General features: G+C 37.8%; 1 protein-coding gene across 6 annotated transcripts in view; it reads left to right on the top strand.

Moving 5' to 3' along the window:
• The first annotated feature begins 13 nt into the window (after positions 1-13).
• dlgap2a (discs, large (Drosophila) homolog-associated protein 2a) overlaps positions 14-20,234 on the top strand; it is a 95,749-nt gene continuing 75,528 nt past the window's right edge. For all 6 annotated transcript variants that reach the window (XM_049739750.2, XM_049739752.2, XM_049739744.2 and 3 more), the window contains exons 1-3: positions 14-386; positions 4,951-5,008; positions 18,995-19,138. In XM_049739750.2, the coding sequence (XP_049595707.1) occupies positions 19,117-19,138 (22 nt within the window). In that variant the 5' untranslated portion in view covers positions 14-386; positions 4,951-5,008; positions 18,995-19,116. The remainder of the gene's footprint in view (positions 387-4,950; positions 5,009-18,994; positions 19,139-20,234) is intronic.

Consider the following 20,234-nt stretch of genomic DNA (forward strand, 5'->3'; position numbering starts at 1 on the left):
TGTCAACAACTGCATTTTTGTGAGGCAACTCAGTAGAACATGTGATCCTTATCACTAAACAGGTGTCTCTCTCCAAAATACATGGGGCGAGTCAGATTTGTTGAATGTAAACCACTGCACAGTAAATTGCATTTGAATGACAGCACTGGATCATGATGCACCACAGCCCCACTGGTGTTTGAATGTTGTAACAACATTAGTCGATCCAGCTGCAGGGCGGTAGTGAGGAAGGGGAGACTGAGGAGAAAACTCGAGTGCACCTCATGTCTCGGCATCATCTTGAAGCTGAGTTGGCTTTGACGTACCTTCCGAACTTGCTTTGGGATTTCAACATGTGACGGACTCTGCAGAAGGAGGAACCACCTAGAATGCCAGCTTTTAAGAAGGTAATTCCCTTCCCTTAAATATAATGCTACAAAAATGTATACATATCTGCATGAAGTTTTTTTTTTTTAGCACTATATCAGATACACATAAATAGAATTAAAATTGGTTAAGTGCATATATATTTAGAGATCTAAATAGATAATGAGTCACTTCTACATGACATGAATCTCTAATGTCAATCATTTTGATCCCGGTGCAAAAAGCAGGTGTTTAGTTTGAAAGCATGCATTACCAACTCTCACTTTTCTGCACATCAATTCATGAGGAGGTGTGGGTGAGGAAAACCTGAGACTGAAAGAAGCCTGCTATGCCCAAGGTTAACTTCTTCATTATATACTATATATATTTGCCGTGCACACTGTAGTTGCTGAGAGTGGGTGTGCTTCAATGACTGCAAGTCCTTGCCAGGACTGAATAAGAGAGTGTCACAAAAAAATAAAAAAGCTTTGAATCAATTGATGATTCGGCACCTCCGCACTTTTACATTTAGTAGGTTGCATTGTAGCTTGCAACATGGAATTCCCACTTGCATACTGATAAAGCAAGTATTTGCTCACTTGCACTAGCAGTAGTCAGTAGCAGTTTAACATGTTCAAGTTTTGTTCTTGTATGTTTATGGTTTGTGTGAGCTCCAATAGATTTTCTGAGCAAGCTCGAAACTGCCAGTTTCAGCACCGCAAAAATACACCATGCACAACGCAAGGGATGACTTGCTGCTATCTTCACATCACCTGGCATAAGGTGCTGATGTGCTAAAAATAGGAGGACATTTTATTGCAATACTGTTTTATGTCAGTACACTTTTAGCTTTAGTGAGGTTACCTTTAGCATTCTTATCTGCCTACATCGTAACAAGAAATACTCCACTATAAAATTCAATAATGTTTAGTTTTAAAGGGCAGTTAATTTTAGAGGTTCCAATGTGTTTTTGAGGTACATTTGGAAGAATGATGGGCCTGAAAATGGAGGATGGGATTGTTTAGCCTTTTTTGTATGCATGGAGGTGAATGTTTATATGTTGTGTCTTGAAACAATTGTGACAAAATTGATTCACACAGACCTTTGTGATGATGTTGCTTCAGTACGACATTTTTCGGGAGTGGGGACAGTTTACGAGATGTGTTAGAAACGTTTTAGGTTGTAGTTCAAATCCAACAATGTCTTTTGCTTCAAAGTAATCTGCATGAAGATGAGCCCGACCGACTTCTACCTTTCCCATTCCGTGATGGAAATGTATTTTTTATACTAAAGCTAAATCAATCCTACAAGGCTTTTACATTACATAAAAGGCGCAAGACTTAATTAAAAACACAGATGTTCAATGAACAAAAGACAAAAATAGGGCACTGACACTCTTTTACTGGCCTAAGTAAGCACTTTGGAAGTGAGGGTGTGCACGCGCACACACACACGCACGCACGCACGCACACACACACAAAACAAGCCTCATCACCCTCGCTTTTTCAAAATTGTCAGTCCGAGGCTTGCGTAGACCTTGCCTGTTTGACAATGACAAGATAAGGCTCTCACAATCTGCTCCAAGATGCAATGCAAAGCTGGAGTCCGCATGAATAAGAGTAACAATGCCATTTTGATCTACAGTGGAGAGGAGCTAGTCCTGAAACATTTAGTAAGCTCTTTTCTCAGCCTCTCTACCCTGCACAAATGTGTTTCTGCTGTTACACCACATGTCCTATTATACTCTACACCTTTGTTATTTTAAAAGGTTATTTTATCTTATAATCAAATCATTTGATCACAATTGAATGCCTGCAGCTGGAACTGACTAAAAAAATGTATCAATGTATTAATGAGTTGGACATTTTAACAATATGAAAGTATGTATTAGCATGCGTTTGTGCTTAACAGACCATGTGTGTGTATTTGAAGTTTTGTGATCAGCTTGCTACTGGGACTACACAGTTTGCACATCTTCACCCTTTATGATATATATATTTTTTTTACGTCAAATTGGCTTACAGTAGCTGTTCTTTTTGGCCAATCACCCAGTCATCAACGCTAGTTTTGAAAAGACGAAGGTATGGCAGGAAATTTCGTTTATTAGTTAGTTCACAGGTGTCAAACTCAAGGCCCGGGGGGCCAGATACGGCCCGCCACATCATTTTTAAGGCCCGCGAAGACAAATTGCGCATCAAATTCGTGTGTCATTTCTAGAATTGCAAATTGTCTTCACTTTTAATATCTTTTTTTAATATTTGACCAGTTTTTACTCATCTGATTTGAAAACGAGTTATTTGTCAGTTTGTTTTGTAGCTTTCACTGTATATAATATGAGGTGCTCATACATTTATTTGGGTTGACAGTCATAATGGCCCTCCGAAAGAAGCTATGACTACAATGCGGCCCGCGAAAAAAATGAGTTTGACACCCCTGAGTTAGTTGAAGAGTAAATTCACATTGTGAACGATACAATGACGTGTGGGAAGGAAAGATGAACAGCACTTCATAAAACACATTGCATATTTTAGATTAAATAAATCAGATTGCAAATTGTCATTCCTCTATCATCTCCCCTTTGTTTGAAATGTGACCAAGGGACATTTGAACCATCTTTGAAGACTGCGTGCAGCATTACTGCATTCTGTCATATTATGTTTTGTGAGTTGTCAACTTGTGTCAGGGTCTCCCGTAGCTTTTACAAGGTTGACTGTGCTTGCGGTGACCTCAGTTCAGTCTGTACACAGCCTGTCTGGATAAGAGTGGAGTTGACAGAAAGATCTTGGAAATTGTATGACTTGGAGTCCATCTTCAAAGATTCTCATGAAAATATGCATCATTGTCAAAGGTTATATCATTTTGAAATGAAAGAGTTTGTTGTTATTGTGTCTATCTTGATGTTCAATTGCTAACATAACCTCTTATTGGCCACTCACCGCTGTGATGCCTCACTTTTCAAGTAGTTCACAAGGCCATAAAGTGGGCCTACCATGGCAATTCAGCAGTGAAATTGCCCTGTAGTAGCTTTGAATGACTCGAGAAAATTGTCATTTATCAAACAACTGTGCTTTATATGGCCCCTGAGTTTACCCTTGGTCGGAACAAACTGTCGCTATGTCTAGTTATTTTTACGTTCCTCCCTTAAACGGCTATTTACCTTTTTATGAAACTAATTAATCATTTGTATATCGCTCACAATCACATGTACCCCTGAGGTAACACATGAGCATTAAAAACAAATGAGGGACTATTTGAGAATGGTTATTTTCCCCAAATCGTCTTTATATTACCTTGTAAGCTATTTCTGTATCCACTATTGTTCCAGGGATTTAGCGAGCTCGGTAGTTCCATTTTTTTTTTGAAGAAAGCAGTGTTAAATTTTAAAGTAAGATAGTTTCACAAAAAACAGCAGGGGTTTTGGTTAATGATACGAGATAATGAGATCAAGTCTTACGTTAGTGAACTAAATGTATGTCTGAAACTGATTTGACCTTAACATTACCGAAATGAAGGAAATGTCGAATTTACTTTTTCAGTGATCTGGATTAGACTTTTATTTCAATTCTAATACAAGATGAGTCACGCCGGATGAAAAATTAAACCCGAAATAGTTTTGATAATACATCTATAGTTTCTTGTCGCTGTACCAAAGAGCAAACCATAACAAAACTTTAAATTGGATTTTCACCATTTTTTTTATCCTGCTAAATAGTATTATCTCATTTTGGGCTTTTTGTTTTCATAGCATGTGTATGTGCATAACGATAAGTAAAAATATGAAAATACAAGCTTTATTGGACAATTATAAATACCTTTTGGAATCATTGATCATTCTAAAGTAGACTAGTTGGTTTCAAATGAATCAATAGTTAGTTGTGATTTGAGCAGTTTCGACATGAGCATGCGCTGAATGTAAAACGAGCCTTTTCATCAAATGCGATTTAAGCGATCCATCTTTTCAAATTGCCGATTACTGTGAGGAAACAAATTGCATTTCAGAGTCCCTAAATATAAACGTCCCAATTATGTGTGCTTTGTGATTGTCTCTGTCATTAAGCCTCCCCGCTTGAACAGACAAAACACTGACGCCCGAGGCACTGATGTATGTAAAATTAGATGGCTTGTCTGTAATCCTTTTAACAAGGCAAGCAACAGCTCATGTGTATCTGAGACACACACATGAGGCACTGACAGTTTGTTCTCCTCATTCCTCCAATACATTGCAGACAACCAGCATCGATTAGAATCGCTTTAATCACCACAAAACAACTCCTGCATAGAAGATGCGAGGCTTCTCGACAGTAGCCACCACTTGTTTCACACTTGACTACTGAAGCAAAATTTGTGGCCGACTTGACCTATGAAACCTCATGGAGGCAATTTTTACGCTGCCGTAATTATAGAATAGAAAGATGTTCTCTTGCTGTATCGCGTTAAATGGCTGAGCGGTGCTGCCATCCGGAATTTGGAGGTTTAATTTAAAACATGTTTTTAGATCTATAATATAATATATGATATAACCAAGTTAATTACATATCTTTCTTGAGTTTTCCCTTCTGCCTTTAGTTGCTAATACTGACAAATTATTTTCATGTTTCCTCACAGGTGTTGTTGCCAGGCATTTTTCAGAAGCATTGCTGTATCTTCCCAAACAGGAATGCGGGTAAGAAAAATAAAAGCAGCACATCAAAATTGCGGTGATGCGATAAAAGGAAGGTGTTGTAGTCGGTAATCAATCATAATAATTTGGCTTCTCACGAATTCAAAAGCATTCATCATTTTCCTTCCATTATAATTTGGTGTGTTTACAAGTTTCACTTTTATTGTGAAATTAGGAGGAATGATTTACTGACTTGATATGGCATGATGTGGATAGAGCAAAATGAAAATGCAAGCGGCTTGAATTTCACATATTTATATGGTTATTTTGTTCATGACAAAAAAAACTGATGGTTTCGGGGAAAAAATCAATATAAATAAGCATAAGGGTATGTTGGGTGCTTTGAGGAGTTGAATAAATACTAAGGAATGAATAATCATTTTTATTCATTATGATTTCAATGTCAATCAAAATAATTGAGGCTCAATTTTTTTTTTAATATATTCATCCAGCCCTATTAGTGGGTGAATGGATGAGTCCTTGTGCTGATGACCTCCTGTCGTTATTTGCTAAATGGCATTCATGGGATTTTCTTTGAGGACCGTTTGAGAGAGCCCGCCATGATGCAACGAGTAATCGCAAGCCTTGGGATGATCATGACGGGCTTGCTGATGAACGTGAAGAAAAGAGAGAAATATTCAGGTGCGATTGCATGCAGCTTCCATCCTGTAAATAAAACCTCGATTGCTGCCGAGATGCGATACAATTTGTCTATGCATTGGTTTGCTCATTTATTTGAATTTGGGTTGTATTATCATCGTATCAACATCTGCCCCTGCAAGGAATCTTCTGCTGTCGTTTTGGTGCATGACAGAATTTCTGAACTAATGTGTACTACCTTGGAGCTTTGGTAAAATGCACTTGACATTCTCTGATGTGACACCAAGGGTGCAGCAACCTTACTGAGGGAGCCTTGGAAATTGAGTTTTCTTAAATGTTATATTTAAAATGTTAAATTTATTCTGCCTGCAGTTTGAAAGCTTGACTTTTTATCAAATAATGGCAATCAAAAGAAGGCTATCATTTATTCGTTTGATATTGTCACGTTATCTTGCTTCCACGATTAATCTGGATTCCGTTTTATATGACAACGCACCTTGCAAGTGAGTAATCCTCAGATCAAAAAATACCAGGATGGTCATTTTTTCGCATCATAAATACAGTTTGAGGAACAATTCATGGATTTGGGGTTGAGTTAGATTCAGGTCCTCAATAAATGACAACGTATAGTGGATGACAATAAAAGGAATTTTAAAATAAAGAAGACCAAGATGAGAGGAGACTTAAAATGACATTCCTGCAAAAAGATTGGTATTGCAGATGGGTTATTTGATTAAGTCTCTACATTAAGTGAGCGCGTGAGCGCGTGTGCGCGAACGTCCTTTGTAAGACTCAAGTGAATAAAGCGCGCCCTCTCCTGGACATCTCTGAGTGCTTTCTAAAGACTTTAAGAGGAAAAAAATCTCCTGCATTTGTTTGCCATCTCTGATTTTCATGTTTTTTGTTTTCTTTTTCAAGTGTGTGCAAAGAAATTGTGGTGATTAGGCTTATCATCATGGTACACTCTCTATTATCAGTGTGCCCCTTCATTTCTAATATAAAAATCATCCTCTGTTCTGGTGAGCACTCAGCATTTCTATGCAGACAATTCAGAATGTTCCTTCATATAGACATTAATTACTGCCTTAGTATTTCATCATCCTCTCGCCACTTGTCCGTGCTGAATATCCGGCATCGTCCTTGACTATACTTTTTTTGCTTTTTGCATTTTATTAAATATTAGGGATGTAATGTACTTATAATATGCCACCATTTTGCTATGAATAAATGAATAACTAATTAATTCTTGCAGAAAGCTCTTGTAATTTTTCCACATTTGCATTTGTTTTATTTTTTTGTTTTGCATTCATAACCTTGCTTAACACACCTTCCACGAGTGACCTAAATAGACTACAGTACTTCTCACATGAATAGTCATTTCTTCCATTATGCCTTGCTGCTTTTTCCAATTGCAAAGATGGAAATTTTAAGCGTCTTTGAATCTTTGCTATCGTCAATAAATAATAAAATAAAATTATTACATCGACCTGCTTGTGTATGAGATCTGGATTCACAAAATAAAATTTGCGTCACTTAAAATCTCCTAACCTCATGACAACAACATATAGACTGCAACAATCTAGTGGCTCCTCTCCCGGCTTTTGTCTTGAGTCTGAGTCCATCCTTATCAATGCATTGCATGCTTTGTCTGTGTTTGCTCATCCCACTCAGTAAATTTCACCGACACGAGATTGAATCGGCAGCCTCTCTATTAGCAGCTGTAATTAATGGTCCCTTTTATCCCTCAGTATGTTCAACCTGCTTTTGTGAGCACACATTTTGCTCACTTAAGATGAGCACCCATTTCTCCTAGTCCTCTTGTCATTTTAAGTTCATGTTTAGCTACTGTGTGCTACCACAATCTATCCAATACAAGAGCTGTATTAAAAATGATTCCTTTACAAATCAAACCATCACACTATCAACTGGTATTGTTTGATTTTTTTTTTCATTATAGTATTAAGGGTGAATTTGACAAAATATCCATTCATCTAATTTTTGCACAATTTAAGGTGATCTGTAGGCAACTTGGGACTTTTCGGAGTGATGTTAGTCTGCTCTAGAAAAAGCCACCACCTAGCTGCAGCGTTTGCTCCTCGACTGTATCTAATATCTCCCAAATCCTATTATCCACTATCTATTGTAAGAATCCAGCTTAATCAACAAAAGGAATTGGGAAAAGAGAAGCCTCCTGTGTTAAAAGGAAGTCCCAATTTGTCCTGAAGTCCCAACCAAAAGAAAGGAGACAAACGACAGCCATTGTAACTGTCACTACTCGAACACGGTCTCATTAATGACCATAGATAAGTTCAGCATTAGAACTGCAAACTATAAAGTAGAGCGGAATAGTACTAGTAGACAGACAATTTGCCAATTGAATTGAAAAGGAACGTCGTATGCTGAGATTTCATCACATTGGAACCAGATTTTCTCTCCAGAAAAGTCCACTGCCAACTCACGGAAAGTAAAACCTAAAAGAGTGAAATTTCAGAGGTCACTTCAACGTCTTCATTTCAGGTTATTCGTACTATGGTTGCAAATAGCCATCATTTTCATAATAAATTAAATGAATTAATTTTTTTTCCTTAAATTCACAACGTGTCAGAAAAGTGAGAAAATTGTCAAGCAATGTTAAAAATTTGCGAATGACTTGTTTTGATTACCAAAACATAATTAATCAGCTTTCACGAAGCACTTCAAAAATCAGAGAATATTAACTGTTGAGAGGATGTACTCAAATAATTTGATCTATTTAATTAAAGAATGCCTCTAAATTAATATTGGTAGCATGCTTAAAATTGCCGGCTGACATAATTGGTAACATTTGCTTTGATTCTAAAAAAACAAAATGCAAATCCTCTACAGCTCGTTGACCTTTTCTTTTCATACTTGTAATCATTATTTACCTAAAGCATCATTTCCCAAGGTTTAGAATACTGCGGAATAATCAATGTTTGCTCTATGGCCGCCTTGGGATTTATAAGCAGAGCAAACAGCCATACACATGATTGTAAGTCATATGAAATGGTTCATTGGTCTTGACGATGTCAAAGAAGGATAAGCCATAAGTTTATTTTTATTGCAAGATCTTTGCTGGCCAAACTGCCGCAGTGCGCTGTAGCTTATTGAAATGTCACCCCAGAAGCCATAACATCAGATCACCAGAGAAAATGATCCTCAATTTTGCAGCCAGCCGAACATGAGCATACTAAATCTGCTTTTTGCTATTCTGTCCCACTACACTAGAATGAGCGGCTTGGCTTGACTTTGAAGAGTGAATTTAAAGATTTTGATATAATAATATCTATGTTGATTTCATGGGACTCCTGTCATTATTAAGACTCATCATATTTTAAAGTAAACCTGCTCCATGCATTTCACTTTTGATTTTTTTATTTTTTTTTTTTTTTACTTTTTATGACTATTAGAATTAATAAATTAACTATTAAAACAAGTGCCTGTCCCATTATGTTCCAGGAGGGCAAAAATTTATCCCCTATTGCCACTAATAACTATTACCGTATTGGCCCGAATATAAGACGGTATTTTTTTTTGCATTGAAATAAGACTGAAAAGGTAGGGGTCGTCTTACATTCGGGGTCTTGTCATTATACCCATTCACAACGCTAGATGGCGCCAGATATCTTTAAAGTGAATGCTGAACTTAACTCCCCAGGCCAAAGCGAACCCCTGTCACGAAAAATAAAAATAGCGGTAGCGCGAAGAAGAAAAATAAAAAATAGCGGTAAGAAAGAAAAGAGAAGAAAATAAGAGAAGAGATAACAGAAAATGGAGAAACAGTAGGTTTATTTATATTTCAAAAACCAGAAGCCATTCATTTACAAATGTGATTGCACTTTAGATTACATATTTAATGTTCAGATATTAAGATGTGATTGACAGTTTTTGCATGATTCGAATGAGGCAAAATAACATGCTTTTTCTCTCGAACATATTGTTATAATCATTTGTTTCAGATGTACTGTAATTATTTTCTGTATAAAAAATTGGTGTTCAAAAAGTCTTTTTTCAAACTTGAGTCTTGAAAAAAAGGGCGTCATCTTATAATGAGGGTCATCTTATTTTTGTGCCAATACGGTATTTGAAAACTGTCTAGACATACAGGAAAAAAAAGAAAATTTATATTTGGACATAATTATCCAAATACTTGATTTGATTTTCGATTTTCGAGTCACCTATTTTTGAATTGCCATTTAAAGCCTTTGAGTTAGCGCAATATAAGCCTGATTTTGTGAAAACACATCACATGGACAAACACAGATTTGGAGGGAGAGAGAAAGAGAGAGACGGATAATGTGGCATAATATGATATGATATGATATAATAATAGCATAATAAAAGCCATTTTCAAGGATATCTGCACTGTTTTATGAACACTGGAATGTGCAAAAGTGGCAGACGGCGCTGTGGCAAATGGGGTGAACATCAGCAGCAAGTAATCAGACAGGATGCATGCTGTTGCAGTCTGGAACAGTGATGATATAGTGATTGTCTGTGCCATGGGAAGGCAAGTCCTTGACAACCTAACAGCTTGGAGGCAAAAGCTGTTGCACAGTCTGGATGTGAATTTTGACTGGTTGAAAATATGGAGCACTGTCGCTTTCGTCGCTTGCCTCTCTGATCTCTATCTAAGCATCCATTTTATCCCGTTCAAGGTCATAGGTTAGCTGGAATCTCTCCAAGCTGTCTCGTGTGAGAGGTTGGGCCTTATCACCCACCAGTCAAGTGCAGGGGACAATTAGACAACCATTCCAACTCATATTCACATAAATGGTTTGAATCGAGACTGTGAGGCCGACGCCATATGCTCCATGCTGCCTCTCTCATCTCACTCACCATTTTCTTTTGTGCATCAGGACACTGACTGTCACATATTTTTACACCTCCAGTCAACGCTGCTATCATGTACTGAATATAAATGATCTGCTCACACCTCGAGGGATCAGCTAAACATGACCAACAATCAGCCTTCAATATAATTAGAACAAAAACCCTCCCTTACACAATTTAACATTCCTTTGGCGTGTCGTAATAGGTCACCAATAAGCAGCGTGAATGGCTGTATTCTTTCTTTCAAGGACACAGAAAATGAGGCCGTCAACCCGAGTTAGTCTTTGAATTCAATTCTGAGTCATCTGTTTTTATTCTCTAGCATACTTAAAAAAAAATGCTGTATTTATTTCGAGTCAAAAGGAAATATTAGGTTTATCAATTTTCTGCAAATCTCTGGCGGCGTAGGTGAGGAGCAGATTTTTCTCTTCAGGCACATAGAAGCGTCATCAAATGGAGATAAAAGACCCTGCAGTGTTGGTTTTGTTATTTGTTTTTAATACATTAAACATGTACGTGGAAATGTGGAAATATGGAGAACAAAATAGTACTGACTTAAAGAGGAATTCAAGGCAAACATTTTCATTACAAAATATGTTCTATGTGCCCTTACTTGTCTAAACGATTAGTATTCTGATCAATATTGCATTCATGGAATAATTAACTGGATTAATCCATCAGATTTTTTTTAATCAAAGTCAGGGCACGGCCATTTTGTCTTTTACCACCCACTCGTGCCAACTGACATCAAAGTGCCCTTGTGTTCTCATTGCAAACAACACATGACCAAACCTCCCAAAAAAAGAAGCGCCATGGCATTTGCAATGCGAGCCCGAGCTTACTTCAACATCAATTTCAGTCGAGGATGGTATAAGATATATTATTGCAATTTAAAATAAGAAATATAGTCTTTGTGCCCTCTCTAAAATTTGGATTTGTGTAACCCTGATCTATAATATAGTGTTATTTCATTATTAGTTTTCCCTTCAGATTTTGCATAAATATTCTTTTACTGCGGGCCATGCATTACTCTCTATTCATGAAGGTAATGCATGGCCTATTTAATTTTCTGCACCAGCAACCCATTCATTTCCCTATTAGTTTAACTGGAGCCTGCTTTCATTCAAGGTGACATCTTATCTCCCTCTTCAGTCTGCATCATGGAGATTATGCAAGCCTCGACTATGAGAGTTTGAACTCGATGTGAAATAAAATAAAGTTTGCAGCCCTATTTTATTTAAACCGAGGGAGGAGGGGTCACAACAGTTGCTCATTAAACTAGAGCTAGGTACCATCCATTGTTGTGGAATGAAGTCTTATTATGTTTGAGGCTTAATTTAAGATATGAAATACTTTGGATTTTTAGGCAATTGTCTTCAAGTGTTTTCGGCTTCAGTCTCTGAAATAATTGTGCAATCACTCCTGCTTTTCTGCGCGAAACCTTCAAGCCTTAATCAAGTCCCAAGTCACCTTATTAATGCCCTTATTCCAGTATCCGGTTCTCATTAAGAAAGAAGTAGAATAATATAATTATTGGCCTCCAGTTCTTAACACTTGGAATTTTTGTTCTCCTTTTCCGTCACTCAGCGTGATATAAGGTCAAGTCGATTTAAGCGGCTGAGCCCTGGTTACAGCAATCTTTTTTTTTTTTTTTTTTTATAAGTCCTCCTCCCGGTTCCTTCTTTCCCCTTTGCCACATTGGCCAAATCTCACCTGGGAACGAGACGCATAAGCGACCACGCAGGCGGCTCCAGTCCTGGTCACAGTGCTACTTCTTTTTTTTTTTTTTTCTTATCTCCTCCTCTCATTCCCTGCTTTCCCCTCTGCTGCACTGGCCAAATCACACCCGAGACCAAGTTGCTTAAGCAGCCTTCACCAGTAGCTGATTCCCAGTCGCTAAAAATAACAAAGAGCGCAATCGATAAGCACAATCATCATGCAAACCAACAAACATTCCTAAGAATGGAAGTATTGTTAACTGGTTCAAAATAAAATGATCCAGTTTTTGATTCTTACCCACACACCAGCCCTGCAAAATTTCATTGTAACTTGAAAAGTAGCTTTGTAGGACATTTACAGGAAATAATGGCGACCCCTTACCTCTAAAACAGGGGTGTCAAACGTAGTTTTGGCACGGGTCGCATCATAGTCATAGTTTGCTTTAAAGGGCCATTAAAATTGGCAACCGAAATAAATGTATGAACATCTCAAATTGTATATATAATATAGGCTACACAACAAACTAGTTTTCAAAACAGAGTAATAAAAACTGTCCAAATATTTAAAAATGAAATATTGAAATCAAATATTTAAAATATATTTATATTTATTAAATAAATATTTAAAAATAAGAATTATTTAAAAAAATGAATGGTAATAAAAATTGCTAACAATATCTCTATTTTTTAAAAGTGGCAACAATTAGAAATATTGGAATTAACATGTGAATTTGATGCACAATTTGTCTTCGCGGGCCACCTAAAATGATGTGTCGGGCTTTATCTGGCCCTCGGGCCTTAACTTTGACACCTGTGCTCTAAAATAAACGTATGTTAAGCCTTTTGGATGGAATCTGTGTGTGTCGGTTTGAGAACGTTATCTGAATTTTCTGTCTCTGAGAACCAGTCGACTGTGTTAGGGTCATTTTATCAAGCAGTCTCAGGCTATGCAACATCTTATCACTGGGACCATGAGATGGTGCTATACTCTAAAGGGACAAACAAGATGTCATATATGATTTATAGTATCTGAAGTGTGGACTGAGCAAGTTGAACTATCGTCTGCATGACTTAAAGGTTGAATCTCCAGGTCAGGGTAAACAGCTTTACAGTCGATTTACATCACTTTCTCTGCCTCAGAAGCTTCTGGTAGGTTCTGTCCTGGCACACGGGAGCAAACCAAGGACCCATAAAGTATTCAATCTGTGTGCCATCACAATGCATCAGCCTGCTGTCTGTGCCTATAGCTACCAATCACACTAGCGGACTGTTTAGAGAGGTGTTAGCAGCCTGCCCAAACACTACAAGGTCAATACTCACAGAATAGGAGGCTGAATTTAAACACACTCCCGGATCACAGTTTGGAGCAATGTCTAAAACAAGACAAGAGAGGTGAAGACAGCCTTATTTTATTTTGCCTTTCTTCTTTTTCTCTTAAACCAACAGAGTTTTTTTCTGCAGGATTACACCAAAACATTTGATGGCAACATTTGGACCAGTAAAGAATAAACATGGAAGAAATTCTGATAAACAAAAACAGGCACATTTTTCAAGTACGTATTTTGAATGGATCTTAAAAATACTGACAAACTGCTTTGGTGCAGTTTTAACTTACTATCTAGTTAATTGGTTATGCCTTGTTCCATCGATGATAATAAAAAAAATAACAGGAGATATTCAATAAAAGTTCTTTAACTTCTTCCTACTCCTTTTCGAGTTGTCCTAATTGTTGTTGTTTGTTATTTACGACTTGCTTGGGACATTTTGCTATTGTCCTGTTTTCTTTTTCCTTTTTTTTTTTCCTTTTATATTTTACTGATATCTTTTTCTGTTTTTAAGTTCGAAATAAATTGATCAATCAATAATATGTTCATATTAAAAACAGAATTAAAGATGTTCAAGTTGTACACAACACTTATTTATAATTTGTATTCTGACCACACAATATTTCTTAAAGTGTGCTTACAAGGGTTTTGCAAAATTGTGGCTATTAGTCATAGCATCATTGTCTAGTTTCTTAAAAAAAAAAAACGGAAGTTGTGGATTTCAACGTGTCAATGTCTGGACCGCCATGATTGCAAAGATAAACAGACAATTTTTAGACACTCAATGTCTTTCTCGACACTTTTACCTGATGCAAAAATGCCTTTTCTTATATTTCAATCTCATAAGCTTCCTTTGAATAGAAATCATTCACTATAGTGAAGGAATTTAAGAGATGATTGAGGTGTGGAGATTTATTTTCGGCAGAACACACTCTCACACATCATCTCCTGCCAGTTTTTGTAATGGAACAAGCCTCCATGCAGAGGAACAAGAGAATGCTAGCTGCCATTCTTCCATACTGGCTACAGGCCTAAAGAAATGAATGGAAAAATGGGAAACGGGGGGGTGGACGATGAATGAAAATTGCTAGCTTGGCTGCGTAGGTTTGTGGTCAGGAAAATAACTCTCGGTCCAGCTAGTGTGAATCTGTTTCTACTGGGAGACTTGATAAAACACACCACGTTTCACAGCATGATACACCTCAGTAATGTGCCTTTTCCAAATCATTGCTTTTTCCTCAGGATCATTTCTGCTCTTATCGCAGACTTCATCTTCTGCAGTCATTTCACGTATTTTTCTTAGGTGTCTCTGCTGTGTTTTCAACGCTGAAAGCATTTTTTTTCCCCCTCTCACGTTCACCACAATTTCAATCATGCATTTTTGCCTCTTCAGTTTTTTTATGTAAAGATCTTTACTCCTGGGGGAGCGCTTGTGTTTGATTTTAGGGCAGCTTTAAAATGTAGACATTGGGAAGAAAAATAGAATAAAATATTTTTACAGCAGCATCCCATACTATATCCCAAATCTCATATATTGCATTGGAGCCCTGAAGGAAGATTTTAATTGCAGGACTGTAATCTTTTGACCGACTGACTATTGTTTCTTTGACACTGCCAGCAGTGTGTGGCAGATAAAGTGGCCCGACTATTGCAGCGAGCTAAAATATGAAATTGAAGGATTATAGTAAGTCCTAGCAGAGTGGTCGTGCTTTCCGCTGCTTCAACATCTCTCTAACTTTGACCTGATGTGAGTGGCTTTTATTTAAAACATTTTTTTTTCCAATGTCATCTAATCAAGGTAGGTGGCCTTACATTTTTAGTCTTCCTCAAGTTTAGGCCATTTGATAAGTAATTTTCTAAGAAATTAGTGGAAGGTCGTTTCCGTGTCAATCCTTTGGATTCCTAACCACTGAGATGGATGGATGGATGGATGGATGGATGGATGGATGGATGGATGGATGGATGGATGGATGGATGGATGGATGGATGGATGGATGGATGGATGGATGGATGGATGGATGGATGGATGGATGGATGGATGGATGGATGGATGGATGGATGGATGGATGGATGGATGGATGGATGGATGGATGGATGGATGGATGGATGGATGGATGGATGGATGGATGGATGGATGGATGGATAGTGATGTGATTATGCTTTCTCCATTTACTAACAGAAACAACCCAATCAACATTGATATTAGCTTATTTTGAAAAATCTTTTTGCATGTTAAAGTCGAATTTTCAGGTCTTTTTTTGGTCATTCTACATTTGTTGACTAAGAAAGTCCTCATCAAGATGCACACAGTTGCAGTCTTACTGAGGCAGCAGTCAGAGTTTGATTTGTCTCTCTTGTTCTTAGAGCTCCTTCGCCAAAGTACTGCATTATTGATTGAAGCCCAAGTTCCCGTTTCTAAAACCGACTTTTCATGACAATTTCTCAGGAACGGGGAGCTGACCTTCTAAAGACACATAAACCGACATGAATCACGTTTTGTGTGCATTTTCTTTTGTTATGCTATTCGTCTGTTTTCAACTATTACCACTACCATCCACGGTTATTTCTTTGGTCATTTCTCGGGATAGCCTATCCTCTTGTCAAAGGGCAGAGAACATCATTGGTAGTATTTATTGTTGTGGGAATGCAAATGCGCTTGTCACTGATTAATGCGGATGGGGTTAAGACAGCATAGTATGTAGTAATAGTATTTAACATGATGCATTATGATTCACTTTATTGAGATTAGAGGGAAATATGGCAAAGCTTTAGATTTAAGCCTCAATAGAGATTAGAAGGGAAAATGTTTGTATTCTGCGGTTATTTGATTTGTTTATTTTAGCAAGCACGTAATCAACACTCCTTTCAACTTCATTTTACATTTTGTTTTAGATGACTTGTCAAAAAGGGAAGGCGGATTGAAGCAGTTTTGCTTATCTAGTCCCGTCCTGATTTCAACTAAGGAGTTAACTGGAAGTTTGATTACAGTTTGAATATGGCAATGACAAGTTAAAATGTTCTTGTATTTCTCAATCGAATAGTTCTGGACAAACAATACAGGTTTTGGAGCAACATAACCTAACAACAGTTAAGAGGAGAGATAAAGATGACCCTTTCCCAGCTGTTTTAGAAAGGCATCAAAATCAAAAACAGTTCAAATTGAAAAGGATTAGCAAATTATTGTATTTTATTTTTCTTTAGGGTTTATACAACTTCATTTAACCTTCATTGGAATTGTGGTTACTACATCTTTGGTCATCTAACTATGCTAGTGATGGAGTGACAGGCAGAACAATTAAATGCTCTTCTATTAATTAGCCAAAGTCCAATTAACAGGCACATGTTGCTACTCATACACCAGTCATGACTTCCTTCAACTTGACGTTCAACTAAACTGAAGACCGTGAAATTGGGAGTAACTTGAGACAATCATGCTTTAATTATTCTTACATTTGTTGGTGTTTTTGTTTGATGGTGTTCAGTGAGAAAGATTTGAGGAAATATTACTTGAACAAATTCTGCGTGTAATTTGTATGTCAGCTCCAAAATGGAATTACTTTGTGTCACTGTGTTTTGGTTTGTAATTTGTTTGTCAAACCCAAAAATGAATCACTCTGTGTTTTGGCATTGTGTGTGCTTTGGGTAGAGAGTCAGATCAGATTGCTCACAGTTTCATGTTATCCGGCGTGATCCTCATGTCATCATGTTTTCTGCTGTTTGAAAACAGCTCATGAGTAGGCAAATATTCACAAGATTATCTGATGTTAGCAAGCCAGAAAAGAATCGCTTTAAAACGTAGGATTAGTGAGAACACAACGGTTTGTAGTGTGGCTGCAAACAGACGTGCTTTTTTTTTTTTTTTTTGCTGCGAAGACCGCGCTTTATGCAGTTAGATACAAATCCCATCTCAGAACGACATGCAGTTATTTCCCCCTTGGTACATTAATATCCCTTGTCACAAGATTAATCCTAAACAAACACACTGAAAGAAAATCCATCTCAGAAGCGTTTATGCATGATCTTTTTTTCACTACGGGGCAGATGCACGTTCATTAGACCCCCCGTAATTTTATGTATGAGCACTTTGTTTTAATTGTCCTCAGAGCGTCACATACAACCTCTAATTTGTCTTTCTGCTATTCACCAGATGTAAGGCTGAGTATGTAGAGGCAGAATTTTTCCTGCATAATAACAGTTCACATAGTAATTACAGGAGTCAAATTGAAGCGTTTAGTCATCATTCCCCTTTTTAAAATTCTGAATGAGAAAAATCTATTTGATCCAATCAGGTGGTTCTTAAATGCATCCGCTTTATATCAGACATCCGTAGTGTATCGTAAGAATAACATGATTGATATTTGGCATCCGTCTCCATAATTCCTATCATAATACTCGGATTGAAAGTTGATTAATACCGGTTGTCTGGTATTAAGACTTTAAACCAATGGGTGGATTATTTGTAACAGGAAATAACAACAAACACACACACACACACTGTGTCTATACAATGATAAGAACATGATCATTTTTTCAGACCAGTGACCTCTGAACGTTCACATTTATTGCAAATCTGCAGACACCTCAGCTTGTGAGCACGAACTGATATCGGATTTCAGTGAAAGCACTATTCTTCATCCATGGCGGTCTTTCGCTGAGTCTAGAGCTTGTTCCACAAATACCACTACATTTCCAGGAGTACAATATTCAGGATCTTTCACCCTCCAATGTGTCTCATTTCCCTTTCGCCGTTCTGTTTTATGTGGCGGAAAATGATTGGTCACGTCTTGACATAACCTCGAGAGATAGGGGAGCCCCATTCAGAGTGCACCAACTCTGTTTCTTCAAAAGGAGAAGGTTTTCAAAGTATTCTTCCAGACTCATGGTGTCCCGGGTCAGCAGCACTCCATCTCCACTATAAATTGTGTTGGTGGTGCACTGCTTCACCAAATGGTGGACCAGAATTGCTGTTTTCGTAGAATAGTTTACAAGCTAGGTTTTCCCAGATGTGAACCCATCATCCTGGACGACTGTGGCGCTGTTTAACTAAGGGGCCCTGTGCTTACGTAACACATCCCATTTACACAAGAAGCAAACAGAACAGTGGCAGCGGATGAGATGAGAGAAAGCAGATAAACGAAGAGCGCCATTAACCTTGCAGCCAACAGAGCCAGATATTCCCAGCATGCAGACAGAGAATTAAATTAGCTCCCAATTTGATTTGTTTGTTAGACTTATATTTCCTCTTGGATACATTTGATGTCTTACTGGTTTGACCTGAAATGATAGTTTGCAGATGCTCTGTTGATAGTCGAAGGTGGGGGTTGAGCTGGAGTTGACTCGAGTCACCGATTTTATTACCGATTTGGCATTCATGAGACGGTTTTAGCTTGAACTCACTTGACAAGTTATGTTTTTGCACATTGGAAAAACATTTGGTTTTTTATATAGTGTGCCTTTGTTTTTGAAAGTATTTTTTTGTGTGTTGCCACCACTAGGCTATGAGACAAGGGCAGAAGATGCCTTATTGAGCAAGTGTCATGGAGGAAGCTCTAAATATGAAAACATTTGGATTCAAGGATTATCTTTTTGATGAAATCAGGGAAAAGACAATAGCAACATGCAACATTTGCAACTCAAAGGTAAGAGACAACATCTATAATGTTTATCTTCGTCTGTCAGATGCCTTCAAAACCGTGATGCTAAGATAGCTAAGGTAAATTTAGCACACCAGTCAGGTTTATTTAACTTTAATGATCACTTGAATGAACTCAATTTCATGAAACTCTGGGATGGATATTGCTACACAGATAAATCAGGTCAAAGTACGGCCCGCGGGCCACACTTGGCCCTCCCAAAGTCTCTGATCGGCCTTTACAGTGACCATGAAGTCCAAATAAAAAATTATGAGGTACTTAGATGTTGAATACTGGTGGAATCGAGGAACGGAGCAATAACTGGCATATTATTATTATTGAATATCAAGCGTTTGCTTGTATCTCTGATACTTGACCAATACTTTGTCGGTTTGACATTTGAATGTGAATAATATATGTGAATAAGTTGCTCTCGCTTGACTGCCCTCAGTGTCGTGTTAAAAATGCTCATCTTTTTGTTAACCTGTGGATGACATGAAACGGCATCAGTATTATCCATGTGCCCACTGAAGGAGGAATGAATTTTTTCCAATAGTCTCATAAATCTCTGTTCTACCTGGTCGAACAAGAGGATGTCTGGAGCCCAGCCGGCTGGCCGTCTCTCTTGGCCGTCATTATAGATCTAGATTGACAGCTACTCCATCGTGTCTGCCACTGTTAATCACTGAAGGATTCGGGCTGCCGGCAAGCAGCTCTGACAAGCGACCTTGAGTCCTGCTTGGACCGAGGGACTACAAGTAAAGCCTGCTTCCTTGTTAGAGAAAGTGAAGTCATCCTCAGTCAGTTGCTCAAAAATGCTTGGTAAAAGACTACAATACAAAAACGTTTTTCCCTCATGAAATGTTTTGCTCATATCTTCTGGAGATGAAGTTTGGTAGTCGCCCTCTCGTACCGGTTCTACCCCGAACCAGCATGGTTCCGCCCAAAATGTGGTCACTTTTATAACACTTTTTTGAGGCTGGACGCTGACAAGGACAACTTTTCCAACCTGGTTCTTGAATGCAGGACAAGGAGGGCCATGACGTCATCTGATTGGCTGACAGATGTAGCCCCCTCTCATAATAATAGTAATAATAATAAC

This window comes from Syngnathus scovelli, chromosome 14 (genome assembly GCF_024217435.2).
Source record: "Syngnathus scovelli strain Florida chromosome 14, RoL_Ssco_1.2, whole genome shotgun sequence".
Lineage (NCBI taxonomy): Eukaryota > Metazoa > Chordata > Actinopteri > Syngnathiformes > Syngnathidae > Syngnathus > Syngnathus scovelli.